General features: G+C 41.8%; 1 protein-coding gene across 1 annotated transcript in view; it reads left to right on the forward strand.

The window, feature by feature from the left end:
• The window catches only part of LOC136867432 (ras-related and estrogen-regulated growth inhibitor), a 177,137-nt gene extending 161,970 nt beyond the window's left edge, over positions 1-15,167 (forward strand). The window contains exon 7 of the mRNA XM_067144635.2: positions 14,105-15,167. Coding sequence (XP_067000736.1) covers positions 14,105-14,352 — 248 coding nt within the window. The 3' untranslated portion in view covers positions 14,353-15,167. The remainder of the gene's footprint in view (positions 1-14,104) is intronic.
• Positions 15,168-16,604: the final 1,437 nt, after the last annotated feature.

Consider the following 16,604-nt stretch of genomic DNA (forward strand, 5'->3'; position numbering starts at 1 on the left):
GTTAGTAGGCGGTTCGAGTCTTGTGTACGACGAATATTTTTTTTGCGTTGTTGATGTTCGTGAGAGTCGTGTTGTTGACGACAAATCTAAATCATGATCAGTTCTCATATTGCAGGTACTCGGCTATGTTTGTTTTTTAAGGAGCTCTTAAAAGAGCTATTTGCAATAAAGTGAGATTGTACCGACAGCGGTGCGATGGGCTTATGCATGGCCATTCGATTAATGAAGCAAATGTTCAAAATGACCACCTGCTTCGTTAATGCACATCTGAGCACGGTGGAGGAGAGACATTCTTGCTTGCTGCAACATATGTGGTGGACTCTGCCTGCAGGCTTCCGTGATGAGCCGCCGTAAATGATTCGGGCTCTCAGGCTCCTGCTCATAGACTCTTTCCTTTAAATAACCCCAGAGGAAAAAGTCGAGTGGAGTAAGGTCAGGTGATCTAGCCGGCCATGTGACCGGACCCCCTCGTCCAATCCATCGTCCAGGATATGCCCTATGCAAGTGGTTCCGTACTGCCAACGACCAGTGTGGGGGAGCTCCATCCTGCTGGAACCACATCCGTAACCGTGTCATAAGGGGCACATCCTCACGAAGAAGCTCTAGATAGCGTCGTCCCGTGAGGTTTACTTCGAAGAAATATGGTCCAATTATCTTGTCACCTAGTATCCCGCACCACACGTTGACGCCCCATTGTACCTGAAATCGAGCTCCCCTGATCCAGTGAGGATTTTCAACGCTCCAGTAATGGAAGTTGTGACGGTTAACAGTTCCGTTGTTGTGAAATCTGGATTCATCACTAAAGAGAATTTCCATTAAGAAATTCGCATCAGCTTCAACTCTTTGTAATATCATCATCATCATGATCTGTTTACCCTCCAGGTTCGGTTTTTCCCTCGGACTTAGCGAGGGATCCCACCTCTACCGCCTCAAGAGCAGTGTCCTGGAGCTTCAGACTCTTGGTCGGGGATACAACTGGGGAGTATGACCAGTACCTCGCCCAGGCGGCCACACCTGCTATGCTGAACAGGGGCCTTGTGGAGGGATGGGAAGATTGGAAGGGATAGGCAAGGAAGAGGGAAGGAAGCAGCCGTGGCCTTAAGTTAGGTACCATCCCGGCATTCGCCTGGAGGAGAAGTGGGAAACCACGGAAAACCACTTCCAGGATGGCTGAGGTGCGAATCGAACCCACCTCTACTCAGTTGACCTCCCGAGGCTGAGTGGACCCCGTTCCAGCCCTCGTACCACTTTTCAAATTTCGTGGCAGAGCCGGGAATCGAACCTGGGCCTCCGGGGGTGGCAGCTAATCACGCTAACCACTACACCACAGAGGCGGACTCTTTGTAATATCCATTGCGAAAATTCTATCCGTTTTGGAAAGTCATCTCCGTGAAGTTCCTGGTGCAGCTGTTGATGGAAAGGGTGGAATTTATGGCGGTGCAATATTCGCAGTACAGATACATGACTGATGTTCAGTTCATTTCCTATGGCCCGTGAGCTTGTGTGCGGGTTGTATGCAATTGCATTTTGAACAGCTTCGTCGTTATTTCCAGACGTCACTGGAGCATCCCGAACGGGGGGTAATGTATGAAATGACCCCGTTGCACGCAACCGTCTTTCAACACGTCGAAATGTATCTGCAGTTGGCAGCCTTCGTCCAGGAAATCGTTCTTGATACAAGCGTCTGGCTTCCCGTGCATTTTGCCTTGCTTCTCCATAAAGTAGTACCATACTCACATAATCATCCCGTGAATACAAATGTTTGCTTTCGTGCTAACCGTACAGTACGTGCTCACACGTTGCTGCTAGGATTACGATATGCTGTTTCATGTGCCCTACGTATGAAGTGTAGACCGCTGTTAGTTGGTCTTCGAGTCGAGCGTGCGCAGTTGCTTGGTTGAATGGGTGGGTCAGAATGTTGACAACACGTGCACTGCGCTTCATTCCCTGTGGTCGTTTGCCATATGGAAGTCGCATGTTATTATTCCTTTCGTATGTATGCTTTCTTTGTAAAGGTGGCAAATTACTTTTGAGACTTAAGAACGTTAAATATTTATTACGAATGGCCTTACAAGTATAATATAAAAATAAAATTGAAAAGCTCGTAACTAGATTCGAACTCTAAATGCCTGCTAACATATCGTATGCTCGCTGCGATTGGCGCCATGTAGCCACTGCAAGCGACAAAGAATTGGTCTCGTAGCTCTGTACTAATGGAATTACCTAGGCTATCGCTTCGATACTGATAGCTGATGTTAAAAGTTCTGAACTCGAATGTGCAAACACCACAGTGAACTAAAGAATCGCGTCTCTCTTACGCCCAGATAGTTGCAACCATTTTCTACGCGTTACTTGGTTGAATGAGTCCAGCGTTATGTTTCAGGTGGTATTCACAATCGGTGCGTATGTGGCGATATTTATGATACCTGTTTATTATAACTTCCGTAGAAGTATCGGAGACTTCAGAACGGTCTTCGTAAACGATGCCTAGGCGAATACGAAATGACATTAAAAAATGCATGACTCAAGAATGGTTGGAACCCTTCCTGCTTCAAGTAACCTATCGAGGTACGTCTTCCATACGTAAATCCGCGCAGCTATTTGCAACGTACAAGCGCCATCCTTGTAACTCTGTATTCACAAGGAGAGCGGAAGTTCCCGCTTCGACAAGTTACTGATGAGTTACAGCCTTATGGTCCCGTTTTATGCCTTTTTTGATCGCTCTAACGGTAGCAATTACATGGCGTAAGTTATCACATCTGCTGTACAGCATTTGCGTGCCACAGATTATAAACTACAGTGCAAAACACGTTTCTATCAATTTCGATGTGATGAGACTGTACAAAATGGTGGTGCATTGACATGTCTGTAATTGGTCTTACCCTATCACGTTTTCTATGATACCACGACCGCCCATTCTATCAAAAGAAAATGGCCTCTTGGACCAATCAGGTGCGCAATTCTCTACCGACAGCTATAGGCGTGTTTATGGTTTGTACAGTATAGTAACATTTCGTAAAAATTAGTAGAGTATTGGACACCGCTCTACATACATGGTACAGTTTTTTTGAGATGGACCTCACTTACTGCCTCTTGTACCATTTTTCCATTGTGCGGAGAAGTCTACATCGGGTTAACTGCACGTAACATTGCTGTAAGGTGTTGCACAAGATGGGACTAAGATGCATTTACGTCCTAGCTGGTTGCATATATTCGGGAAAAAATAGTGGCAGCTGTACCACCCGGTATAAAGACTTTGAATAATTTGATCTTCATCACACGCAAAAATTACAAGTTCAACTTAACTGATAAACTCAATGTTCATTACAAAGACTTTCTTATACATTAGAGTTCACACGCGCACAATTTATAATTTCAACACGACTGTCAGAGTTTAAGTCCCATATGAAGACTTGGAATATTCGAAGATAGCCTCTGTCAGCACTTCGACGAAAACTGCAGCGTGGAGAATCAGGCTGGACACCCAGCTATGACTGTGTCATCAGGTCCAGTGAGCTCAGCTTATATTCAGTTTGGGGCTCCTACGTCATCAGATAATGTGATCTCTTTGAGGCTGATTATCTCGCGAATCCCTCGACGGATTTACTTGAGATTCACAATTTGAAACGTTTCCTCTTCAAAATGACGTATCGCTCAAGTAGCTGCGATTACTATTATAGAAGTTTCGAAATTTTTCAACATCGAATGTTCGCGAAGGCGTGACGTTCATATCCAGAACATACCAGGTCATGCAGGCTACACGTGGCGTCAGGTGGGTAGTCTATCCTGTCCCTGCAGTTACGTCACACACACAGCTGTCGCTGGCTCGCCTGCTCGCTCCCCTGAACGTAAACAAACCAAATTCGCTTTGAACGTCTTGCATGATGATGAAGTACAATTAATAGTAAAAATACGGCATGTACAGGTCGTAACCGGTACAATATATTCCTTCGCATAAGGTTGGAGTCAGGAAGGGCTTACGGCCGTAAAACTGCGTTTAATTCACATGAAAGTCGGCTCTATATGATTTGGAATAAGGACCAGGAAAGAGGGAGAAATTTCCTTTCTGTTTGTGTGGCTATTCATAATGAATTATTTTTGTTTCGATTTCTAGTATTTGATATATTCATTGTAATGTGCATTGCCTATTTCTAATAAACTATGGGGACGTAAGTCCATTGGCATTGAAATCCATCCATCAGAAATATTCCACCTGAGCGGGGCGGGGGAAAACCCTCTTCACCGTAGCGATAACACAAGTGTCCTTGTACTGGAATGGCTAGTATTTAAGCCGGAAACTTGTCCCTCCACGCCTTTAAGTGGGTGTACATGACATCCTGGCGTTCTAAACGTAGACACAAAGGGACTTCTGTCCCCACCAGATGCTCATCGTCGTCGGCCGATACTCCTATCCGAGTTTTCGTTTCTCACCTGCAGTTCCGTAATCCTTAGTACACACGATGAAGGTGGCGCTGATGGCTTATCAGACCAATTCTTGCATAAAATATGCGGCCACACATGTTGCATCCGATGAAAGGTAGGTGACGTGCCAGTGCTTGAGTAGCTTCTTTCTCTGGAGAGTTTCCTCTTCCTGTCTTCGACGTTCCTGCTCAAACTGTGCAAATGCAGCTGAGATGGTAGCACGCCAGCGAGGGCGATCCAATGCGAGAGTACCCCAAGTATTTGGGTTTATATCTACTCTTTTCACAGTCTGCTTAAGTTGCTCTTTATATCGCTTCAGAGAAGCACCACGAGTCGTCTTGCCAGTGCTGAGTTCACCAGACAGGATTTGCCGAGGGAGTCTACTGTCAATCATATGATGGATATGGCCTGCCCATCTAAGCCGATGACCAACGTTGGTGGCTTCGATTCTGTTTAGCTCTCTCGAGAACTGCTATATTAGTTATATAGTCATCCCATTTTATATTCATGATGGATCCTCGTTTTACACCCGTAGAGTAACGTAGAAATAACAACAACTTGGTACACCATTATTTTCGTGCAGATACTTAGACCTTTGCTCTGTAATACACGATGTGAGAGACGTCAAAAGACCACATGGGCAGCCTGCATTTTGTTTTCCACGTCCTTCTCAGAGGTACAGCGCGTTGAGAGAATACTCCCAAGGTACAAGAAGTGCTCCATCCTTTCCAGGGCTGTGCCAGATATGGTGGTATCAAAATCTAGGGTGGGGGTATCCAGAAGCAGGCTGAGTAACTATTTAGTCTTCTGAATGTTCACAGTTAGGCCTAAACGTTCATAAGCTCTATTGAGGCAGATGACAGATTGTTGAAGTTATTCTGGTGTGTGGGCTGGATAAGCATTGTTATCTGTATACTGCAATTCTGTGACCCGGGTGGAATAGGTTAAACTTTTAGAACCGTAGAGCGAAGCATTTCCGATTGTAGAAAGTTAAAACAAGCGAACATTGATCATCGTCGCAAGTTTGTGAGGGAAAACATTGTTACTTGTGTTTTTCCGCTTCTCATGTTTCCAAACAGTGCCTCCAGTGTAATGTACTCCACAATTTATTGTTTTACAAGTAACAAACAGCTCCTAATAATAATAATAATAATAATAATAATAATAATAATAATAATAATAATAATAATAATAATAATACAAATGCTACAAGGTCTGCAATTATTTCACCCACCGCTATGATGGTTGTTTTGCTCAGCACAGCGTGTGTAATAGTATAAGTTAGTTCATGAGAGATTGTACTAGTTATAGCTTTGTTAGACTCTGCGAGTCAGTTACCCTTTGTGACTTCTGATCTTGTCAAGAAGCTTGGCATCCGTACAAGCACTTGTCGTCTACCTATTGTTGATATAGGCGATGCGAATATGTCACCTGTAAGCTCCTCATGCAACGCTGTATTGTTCTCTAATGTCTCAGATTATACATTGAAGTTGAACTGTGCAGTTGTGAACACAATCACAAGTCCACGTCTTCCACAGGAATTGTTCCAATTGGGTTATTCCTCCTGATATTATTTTGAATGATAAGACATTTAATCCGTCTTCTACTATCGATATCTTTCTAGGAGCTTATGTCTGCAACTAAATTGTGTCTTCTGATATTTTGCATAAAAAGTTATCCCGCCTTGTTAGATACCGAATTTGGTATTTTCAGACACTTTCCCTGAGTAGTGCATTAAGAAAAATGCCAAGCCCCGTCGTGCCAATCTTGAAAAACTTGATTCTATTGACGCTAAACTCCAAAGGTTCTGGGATCTTGAAGAACTTCAACAACCAGTTCTTACTCTTGAAGAAAGGACTTGTGAAGAACACTTGGTGAAATAGTGTTCAAAGAGATGATTCTGGTAGATTTGTTATTAAACGTCCTATTCATGCTGAAGTGCCACATGTAGCTGAGTCTAATCATAATGCTATTAGAAGGCTCAAACAGATTGAAAATAAATTTGCTAGACTTCCAGACTTGAAAAAGAAGTATGTAGATTTCATACATGGATAGAGTGAAATGGGTCGCATGGAAATTGTACCTTCAGACACATCTAACGCATTAAGATTTTACATGCCCCATCATTGTGTGCTCACGGATTCTAGCGCTACAACCAAGCTGAGAGTTGTTTTTGACGGAAGTTGTGAATCATCAAATGGGATAGCATTGAATTCTATGTTATTGGTTGGTCTTACTATTCAGCCTGACTTTCTGTCCACTGTTTTACAGTTCAGAATCTATTTTGTTGCTCTTACAGCTGGCATTACTAAGATGCACAGATGTGTGCTAATTCATCCTGACCACAGAAACCTTCAGAAAATTGTTTGGCGTGAATCTACTGATGAAGAGATCAAGGACTACCGTCTTACTACTGTTACATACGGTATAAGTACTGCCCACTTTCTTGCTACGAGACGTTTAGTTAACCTGCTGAAGAACGAAAATATTCTCACCCCACTGAATCAGAGATCATTGATTCTTGTTTTTATGTAGATGACCTGCTGACAGGTACTAGTTTAGTTGAAGAAGCTCAGGAGCTTGATAGTGCACATTTTCATCTTAGAAAGTGGACGTCAAATTGTCCAGGAGCTCTTGCCAATGTCCCTGTAGAGGATATATAAATGCTGTCCCCTTGTAACCTCACTAAGGATGAAGTTATTAAAACATCCTAAATGTGATGAGTTTCAGTTTCAAATAAATTTGAAGAAAGTACCTAAGGAAGTCACGAAGAGAAGCATTCTATTATTGCCTCCATAATTGATTCCCTTGGATTGTTAGGATGTGGCGTATTAAAGTGTTAACTTATCCTTCAGTCTCTTTGGCAATTGAAAATCGATTGGGATGATCCGTTAGAATCTGCATCTGAAATTATTGAAATCTGGAATGCTATCTACAGTGAGCTCCCCTTTCTTAATGAACTCAGAGTGCAAAGAAATGTAATGCCCTTTTCTAAGAATAAGGTTATTGCTATCCATGGCTTTTCTGACGCTTCAGAAGCTGCCAATGGTGCTTTGCGTGTATGCTAGGGCAGTATGTGATAATGATGAGCTATCAGTGATCCTGTTGACTTCTAAATCAAGAGTTGCTCGATTGAAACAGCAATATATTGCCCCTTTAGAGCTGTGTGGTGCCCTATTTCTTTTTCGCCTTATGAGTAAGGTCACTGAATCTCTGAAATTGCCCATTCCTTTCTCCACATACTGCTGGACTGATAGCACGATAGTTCTGCGTTGGTTACAGAAACCCGCCAATTGTTGGAAAATCTTTGTTGCTAATAAAGTTGCTGAAATTCAATCACTCACTTCATTCTCAGATTGGAGACATGTTCCTACCCACAGCAGTCCAGATGACCACTTGTCTCGAGGTGTTTTACCCTCACAAATATTTTCTCTTGATGTATGGTGACATGGTCCCTCCTGGTTGCACGAATTGTCCCCAGTGTATCATGATTTTGTTGTCAGTAATACACCACAGCAGAATCGAAACCCTTTTTGAGAATCCTGCTAGTTAACGTGCACCCATCTGAGTTAGAGAAGTTTTCTTCCTTTCTCATACTTAAGGGAGTTTATAGCTATGTTCTGAGATTTATTACCAACGTCCACTCCACTAAGAATGCTCATTTCATTGGTCCACTGACCTCTGACGAACTGAGGATTAGTGAAATTAAAAATAATAAGTCTGATGCAAGTTAGTGAATATGGGAAGGAACTTCATGACTTGAGGTTTAGTAATGTACTGTAGTTGCCTCTTCGAGCACATTAAAAACTTTTAACCCATTCCTGCATGATTAGAGTTTGTTGAGAGTCGATGGTCGACTCTTGAATTCTCAGTTGAAATAAAATGAGAAACCCACTATCATACTTCCTCCGAAACACTTTGCTGCTAAAATGATTGTTTAACATGTACATGAGATGCTATTGCATTACGGCCGTCTGGCTGTATTGTTTTCTTTGCGTAACAGTTTTAGGATTCCATGTGGTGTTAACCATTCGTATTACAAGTGCTTTAGAAGCAAACCTCCACTCTCCACTCACATAATGGGCCAGTCACCCTCGTATAGAGTTGAACCCTTTACCCTTTGTTAAGGTTGGCCTTGATTATGGTGGCCCAGTCATTATGAAGAGTGATAAACGGAGGAGTAAGATAAAATTTAAAGCATACATTGCACTCTTTGTTTGTCTTGCCACTGAGGCAATACATCTTGAAACTGTGAAGAATCTAACGACACAGGACTTCCTCGCTGTATTTAGAAGATTTACGGCCCGTAGAGGATTTTCAAATCTCATCTTGAGTGATAATGGCACAAATTTTGTTCGAGACAACAATGAGTTATTAATTTTTTTTAAGGATAGCTGTACTGAAATAGAAGAATATTAATCTAATTTTAATATGAATTGGAAGTTTATTCCACCCTACAGTCCTCATTTCGGTGAGCATTGGAAGACTGGAATAAAGTCCGCAAAATCACAGGAAAATGTATTCTTAATTTTGAAGAGCTGAGTACTCTTTTGTATCAAATTGAGTCTGTGTTGAACTAGAGACGTCTCTGTTCAATGACTGACGACCCCAATTATTAATGCTATTTGACACCTGGGAGACGATTGACCTCTGTCCCCTCTCCAGACATATCCAACTAATCCCGCTCCTGTCTAACTAAATGGAATTTACTGCAACATCTGTATCACGTTTTTTGGCAGAGGTGGTCACAGGAATACATACAATCACTTCAACAAAGACGTAAATGGTCTTCCATTGGAAAATGGAGTCCAGCTGTGGATGACTTGGTGCTCCTAAGGGAGGATAACCTTCCACCTCAGGCTTGGATGACTATCATAATCGAGAAGCTCCATCCTGATTGTGATATTATTACTCGTGTTGTCATTGTGAAAATAAAAAATGGTCTCTTTCACCGTACCATAGTAAAATTGTGCCCAGTACCCAAAGATTTTTTGTAATTCGTATATTTTGTATATGTTGTATGTGAAGATTTTTTCGTTCATTTGTCTGTGACTGTGTATAAGACACTAGAAATTGATTTTGAGTGTTGAGATCCCTCGAAGGTGGGGGTATGTTGCGGCTTTTGTGTTGGCAACTCGCCTGTTGCATTTCATTTGTCACTTTCACAGTTGGCAACGTGCTGCCACGTCCATTATTATCGTCAGACTGAACATGGCGACCGCAGCAGTACACGCATCTTGATGTATCTCTACAGTGTTTGTACATATACGTAAATATGTGGTATTTATTCATGTGTAATAAATATGTTAAATAACCTTCTGAGTGATGTCTTGTGTCTGCTCGTTTAGGGCAGTCTGGTCCTCCATCTGACTTGTTTCAAAATTCTATTTGTGCGCCTATGGAAATGAACTTTGTTATTTGGGTCCGATATGTTGCTTCTTCGGTCGCAACAGTCTCTTTATCTAATGGCTGATGAGAGCTGTTCTTCTTCCTGATTTTCTATCGTTGTCTAATAATGTTCTGACGTTCCATGCACCAATAGTGATCAACGTAGATTTCTTTCTTTCATTATTTAGACAGCAAGTTGGGCTAACCCTCTGAGAGCGGTTTCCCAGACAGGTTTTGAAAGTGACTACCGATGTTTAGTCCACATTTTCTATGGCCTTTCCCCATTCAGGGTGGGCAGCGGTGGTCCTAAGTAGGTATGCCTATACTAGACTTAACTTAAGTTGGCGTCTGACAGGTAAGGTTGGAGGGAGGAGCACTGCACGTGCCATTTCACGATGTTGCCACATTCCAGCATTCCTTTCTACATGCTCTTACCCCTCGCTTCCGGCTCACTTGTTCCCTCCTTCATTCTGACCGCTGTGATCTGTTGTAGACTACCTGGCCAGGCGGTGTCGTCCCATTTGCGATCACTCTTATACAAACAATCAGGTTCTTATCAGTGACAGTGAGAGGTTTGGCAACTCCCAGAAAGGCGAGCTGCCCTGAAGTTTTATCTCCATGGTAACCGCAGTCGCCTCACCCTCGTTTCCATGGCAACCACACAGCCACTTCTTTTATCCCGCCTCGGCAGGCAGTAAACGGACCTCCCTCTAAGAAATGTCAGACACCAACTCTTATTACTAACAGTATAGTCACAGATGTAGGACCGGATTACTGAGCAGTCACAGGGTGTCAGGAAGACTACCGTCACACATCTGCCACCAACGTGCAGGTCGATACTAGAAGCTTCCAGTTTACCCAAACCTGCTTCCGTCATGCTTATCCTATCGCCGTTGGGCGCTTAGATAACAGCAGGAGAGAATGCCATAGGCATGATTTTGTTGAAGGTGGATAGAAACTTGCTATGGTCCTGGAGCCATTCACTGCGGCACACATAGCATCAGACATGCAGTTTCCAGCACCAGAACTGCAATGGACTGCCATAGGCTCAGAGTACAATTGAGTTGCTCATATACAGACAATCCATCTGGCACGACTTCTTACACATCCACAGCCGTTGGGAACTAAGAAATAAAAGGTTCCTTCTCAGCCTGCCTTGCTGTTAGGTCAGAACACACTGGATTTCGGTGGCATTTCCTCTCCTGGGGGACCATCACCCTATCCTAAGGAGGTTCCTCCGCCCAAAGCCGTTTGCCTACCTTAGGGGGTCGAGTTATTTACCGCCGCTTAACACTCAGCTGTTTTTATAAGCTGGCTGCCGACCCAACTAACCCCCCTCCTTTCTCATTCCGAGCTTGGGACCGGACAACGGTGGAGATGCTAAATCGATGACAATCACATTTTCAGAGTTGCCATGAAACATTATATTACAGGAACCAACAGATCTCCTCAGTTTATTTTCTAAGAAGTCCCGAAAGTTGGATTTTAGATTTAATCTGAACATATCTTTCACTGTAAATCTGTTTACCTTTATCATACTGATCTCGTTCTAATGTAAGATTTTATCTTGTATTGCAATCTGAATATCAACATATTTCATTTGTACCAATGTCCTTGTAATGACACCCGTGCATGCGCGCACCACACACGCACAATCACTTCCATTAGCCGGGCTGAGAGGCTAAACCCCAACTTGGCAGGATATTTGCTCAGTCCCGTCGTATTTTAAGGTGATCAAATAATACCGACTATGCGAAGTAAACTTTGCGAAGTTAATTACATACATATTAATTATAGATTGTTACGCCTTTAAATGTTCAGTCTGCAAGCCTCTGTGAATTTATTAAATGCCTCACAATGCTTTATCTGTTACTATCTGGGACTTCGTTCATTTCCATAGCTCTTATATTTAAATCATTAGAAAATGAATCAGCTATCGTCGTCTTCGTCCATTATCCTCCCAGGTGACCTATCCTCCTCCATTCGCCTCATATAAGCCAATCATCGACGCCTTTATCGCCTCATTGCGAGTACTGGCCGGGTCTGGGATTTTAATCACTCCTGGTTAATTCTTCTGGTTCGAGGACTGGGTGTTCGTGTCTGTCCCAACACTCTCCTCTTCATATTCAGACAACACAGCACACTACCAACTACCACAGAAACACGCAATAGAGATTACATCCCTCCATGTAGGGTTGGTGTCGGGAAGGGAATACGGCCGTAAAACAGGGCCAAAATATTTTACTTTTTTAGATGTAATTTGCACCGCTACATTTACGGCAATAAATACTAACATTATAGTGACTATAGTAGAATTAAGAGCCTTCGTAGCTCAGGCGCCAGCGCGCCGGCCTCACACCGCTGGGTTCCGTGGTTCATTTCCCGTATACTCCGGTTTTCCCTGTCATATTTCATTACAGCAACACACTCCAATATCATTTCATTTCACCTGTCATTCATAATCATTGCCCCAGGAGAGTGCGACAGACTTCGGCAGCCGGCACAATTCCTATCCTCGCCGCTAGATGGTAGTTTCATTCATTCCATTCCTGACCCGGTCGAATGACTGGAAACAGGCTGTGGATTTTCATAGTAGTTTCTACATGCTTCCCGCCGCTACTCCTGTCTACGCGGTGTTTAAATGAGCTAACTTTGACACCCCAAAACAGGAGCTAAATATCAGACTGAGCATCTAATTTTGATATGGCTCAATGAAACATTCCTACTGAAGTCATTGTACCAAATCTCAAATCAGATCAGAGACTTACAGTTGGAAGGGATTCCTTGTTAGGCCTCACACTAAACTCAGGATGTATCAGGCCCTATCCACTCACTCTGGGGTAGTAATTGCTAGGAGGGCACTAACTCCATTGTGGAGACTTATCTCCCGTATGCAGTTATCACACAGTGTCTCTACTAATGGGCTTCTGATAAATTCAGTTTTACCCACCTCCTTCTTCCATCACATCTCCCCAACCCGCCCGCATCTCTTGGCCAGAGAGAGGGCGACACCCTCTAGGTGGCCCACCCCACCCCTTCAGGGTGGGGAATGAAAGCATTTGATAGATAGATAGATAGATAGATAGAATTCAGTTTCCCTACTCACAGCACTCACACTCCAGGTCTCTCACCAAACGCTTCCGACAACCGTGGGGGTTTAGGATGTCATACTCTCTGTTCGCCTTCCATATCATCACATTATGTACACAAATCATTCAGTTCATTTATATATCTATTGTATATTCCATGATTTCTTTTCCCTCTCCTCACAGTATACATCTCATATTATTATCCATTACAAAAACATGATCCGCTTATTAAGATATATTGTTTCAGTACATATTGAAGAATAATTAAAAATATTATTACCCTAATCAAATTACTAACTTATTCTTGTTTACTTTATGTTAATATAGTATTGTACTTGTTAAAATTGTTATGTGTACCTATTGATAAGGAAGTGAATGTATTGTAAAGCATATTATAATATTATTATTATTTTTACAGGCCGATTTGGCTGTGCGGTTAGGGACGCGCAGCTGTGAGCTTCCATCCGGGAGATAGTACGTTCGAACCCCACTGTCGGCAGCCCTGAAATTGGTTTTCCGTGCTTTCCCATTTTCACACAAGGCAAATGCTGGGGCTGTACCTTAATTAAGGGCACGGCCGCTTCCTTTCCATTCCTACGCCTTTCCTATCACCTCGTCGCCACAAGACCTGTGTCGGTGCGACATAAGGGAGATAGAAAAAATATTATTATTATTATTATTATTATTATTATTATTATTATTATTATTATTATTATTATTATTATTATTATTATTATTATTATTATTATACTATTTATGAGCCTGCACTTATATTAACAAAAGAAAAAACAAATGTTATGCGTTACCCTATTATTATGCACTTGTATTAAAAAACTAAAAGGCACATAAAAAACAGAAGAAAAAAATTCCCCCGTGCACCTCCCTCTTTCTCACTTCAAATTCCCCTCTTCCTAATGCCATTGTTCATTCCTCAGCCCGCCGAAACTCCTGGCCAGGGTTAAGGCGTAACCTTCAAGGTGGCCCGCCCCTCCCCTTCAGGGAGGGGAAAGAAAACTAAAATAAATCACTTGCGTACACCCCAGAGTCTGATGACTAGTGTCAGGCCTAGGATGAAACATTGGTTTGTAGAGCAAACGCCTGCATAGCCTAACATCTAATTTTTGAAATTCTCTGTTGGTGGAAAATATTCTAATTCCCCCATCGAAAACTTCGACTTGAATTAACTTCCTTTTGTGTGTCTGCAGGTCGACGATGGACGGAGGTGGAGCTGGACGAGGAAGAGGAGGAGGAAGGGGTGGTGAAACAAGGAGAGTCTCCTCCGACAGGGGAGCCATTGCCACCATTCAGAGGACGAGCTTCCACCGACGGCCACTTATTGTCTCGCCCTCGTCGTTGGCGCTATCCACCTCCAGTACCCGCCGGACAGTTCCATCAGGGACGTGCAGACCGCCGCATGAGTATTTCCATGCGCGGCAACAACGCCAGCTACTGAACACAATATGAACTGCAAGAAGTCCTCCTACCTATAGTTCACTGTGAAATGTGTAACAGACATAAGAAATTAAGGAATCGTGAAAATAATTGGGATGTTCCTCTTTAAAATATTTCACAGACAAGTGTTTCTATTGTGGATAATATTTTCCCTGCGAAGGATCTGTAGCTGAATCTCTAGTGATGATGCTATAGTGACAGTTCCTTCCTCTCTGGCCTTCGTGAATTGATTAAGAGAACAGCCTCCTTTCACTGCCTCTAAGAAAAAAGTTTGTGCAATCACAATTTGAAAATATTTTAAGTGATTAGATTACTTTATTCACAGTGAACAATTCAAGCATTTGAGAGCAATTTTAAACTTTACTGATCTTGTGATTCTCAAAGAAATATTTAAAACCCTAGACGTACGTATCATGCCATCACTTACCACAGATATCCTCCGACAATAGGCAGCATTGTCGAGGAGTAACATCCAGCGTAAAGTGCATGGTAAACTCATCACGATACAAGTTTTGTAAAATACGCCTTCAAGTTTTATTAGACACCTTATAATAAATCTCTGGTTAAGTCAAAGTGTACAAACCTAATAATGAGAAACAGATATAGGACGAGTAATATTATATTAAATGAAAGAAAAGGAACAACTTAAAATCTTATTAACTACAATAGAAATCCTTCTATAGTAGCGTCCATAAGTCAGGCTACACGCATTTCAGTGGTCAACTGAACTATTTTTTCACGAAGAAAGATACTGTATAGATCCTCTGTAATTAAGACGGCCACACTGTACATATATTAACTTGGTATTCATGAAATTTAAAAACAACAAAATTGCATTAAATTTCCCTATCGATTTTATTTATATGACATTCCTTTTAACTGAAATATTCGAGATATATCACTCGATCAAAGGTGTGAGGAAGGCATACATTTACTATTGGTAGTCCGGTGGCTTCATCACGGTGTCACGTAATATATGCATCGAACTTTGAGAGAGTTCTCTTTTATTTTCGTTTAGGAAATCTAATCTATACTTTCATTTAACGGTGGTTCTATTTTCGTGAGGTCCCACTTGGGCCTTTGCTTACGGAAAAACGCTATGGAAAGGAAAGAATGTTAGTGTTACATCCATGCATATTTTTAATAATTCAACGTCCCTATTGTGTATATCAGTATTGTTCTCTTGTCCCATTCTCAAAAATATGCATACGAATCATTCACTCGTTCATTATTACCTATGTATCCAGTTGTTTCTCCCCTATCTTCTACTTCTTGGTCTTTTTCCAGCTTGGGGTCGGCCTCAGTGATGATTAATACCAGTGTTAGGTCCGAATGCCCTTCCTTACGACAACTCAGTGTGGAGGTAGATATCTCGGTTATTAGGTGTTTCTGTGGCGGTTGGCTGTGCGATGTGTTGTATGTAGATGAAACTTTATATTGAGACGAACACAAACACCCATTTCCGAACCGGCCGGAAATCGAACCCAATCCCCTCCGATCCGAAGGTCACAACGGTATCCATTTAGCCAAGGAGCCGAAATAAGTTCCGTACCTGAAAGGTAAGCCAAAGTAAGTCACATTTTATTCATTTTATAAAATTTAGAGCCATATAAACGTTAGTCCACTGTCATTTCATTTTTATGGCAGTAACGTACTAATTAACCATTATAAGTGTCAATTATATTAGTGAATGTGTTCAGTGATCAAAATTACACAACATACATAAAGAACAATGGTGAACATTTATTGCCTAAGTCACAATGAAGCAATGAACAATGAATGTTCTTCAACTGATGTTTTTCCTATCTCCTGTAAAATTACTAAAATGTTACTTACGTTGTTTTAACTCTCAGGAACAGAATATACATGTATATAGTTGCTCTCTTCTTTAACATTATTATTAATAATAATCATAATAATAATGCCAATGTTTGGGTCACTTAACTGCCACTTTGTATTCGGGAGATAGTAGGTTCGAAACCCACTGTTAGCAGATCTGTACACTCTGTACCTGAGAGTTATATTTTAATCATTGCACAGGAAAGAGGGAAAACGTCAGTTCATAGACCATTTTTCTGAAGTATGCTCCATTATATTTTGTGTAATTTTGATCACTGAGCACATTCACTAATATAATTTATTTTGAAATGGATACAGGTAGACCTCATTATACGCGATAGTTACGTTCCGCGGAATTGCCATGCATACCGAATTCGCGTAAATCAAGAGTCATTTTATATGTAAACTATAGAG

The sequence above is a fragment of the Anabrus simplex genome, chromosome 3, assembly GCF_040414725.1.
Source record: "Anabrus simplex isolate iqAnaSimp1 chromosome 3, ASM4041472v1, whole genome shotgun sequence".
In the NCBI taxonomy this organism is placed as follows: Eukaryota; Metazoa; Arthropoda; class Insecta; order Orthoptera; family Tettigoniidae; genus Anabrus; species Anabrus simplex.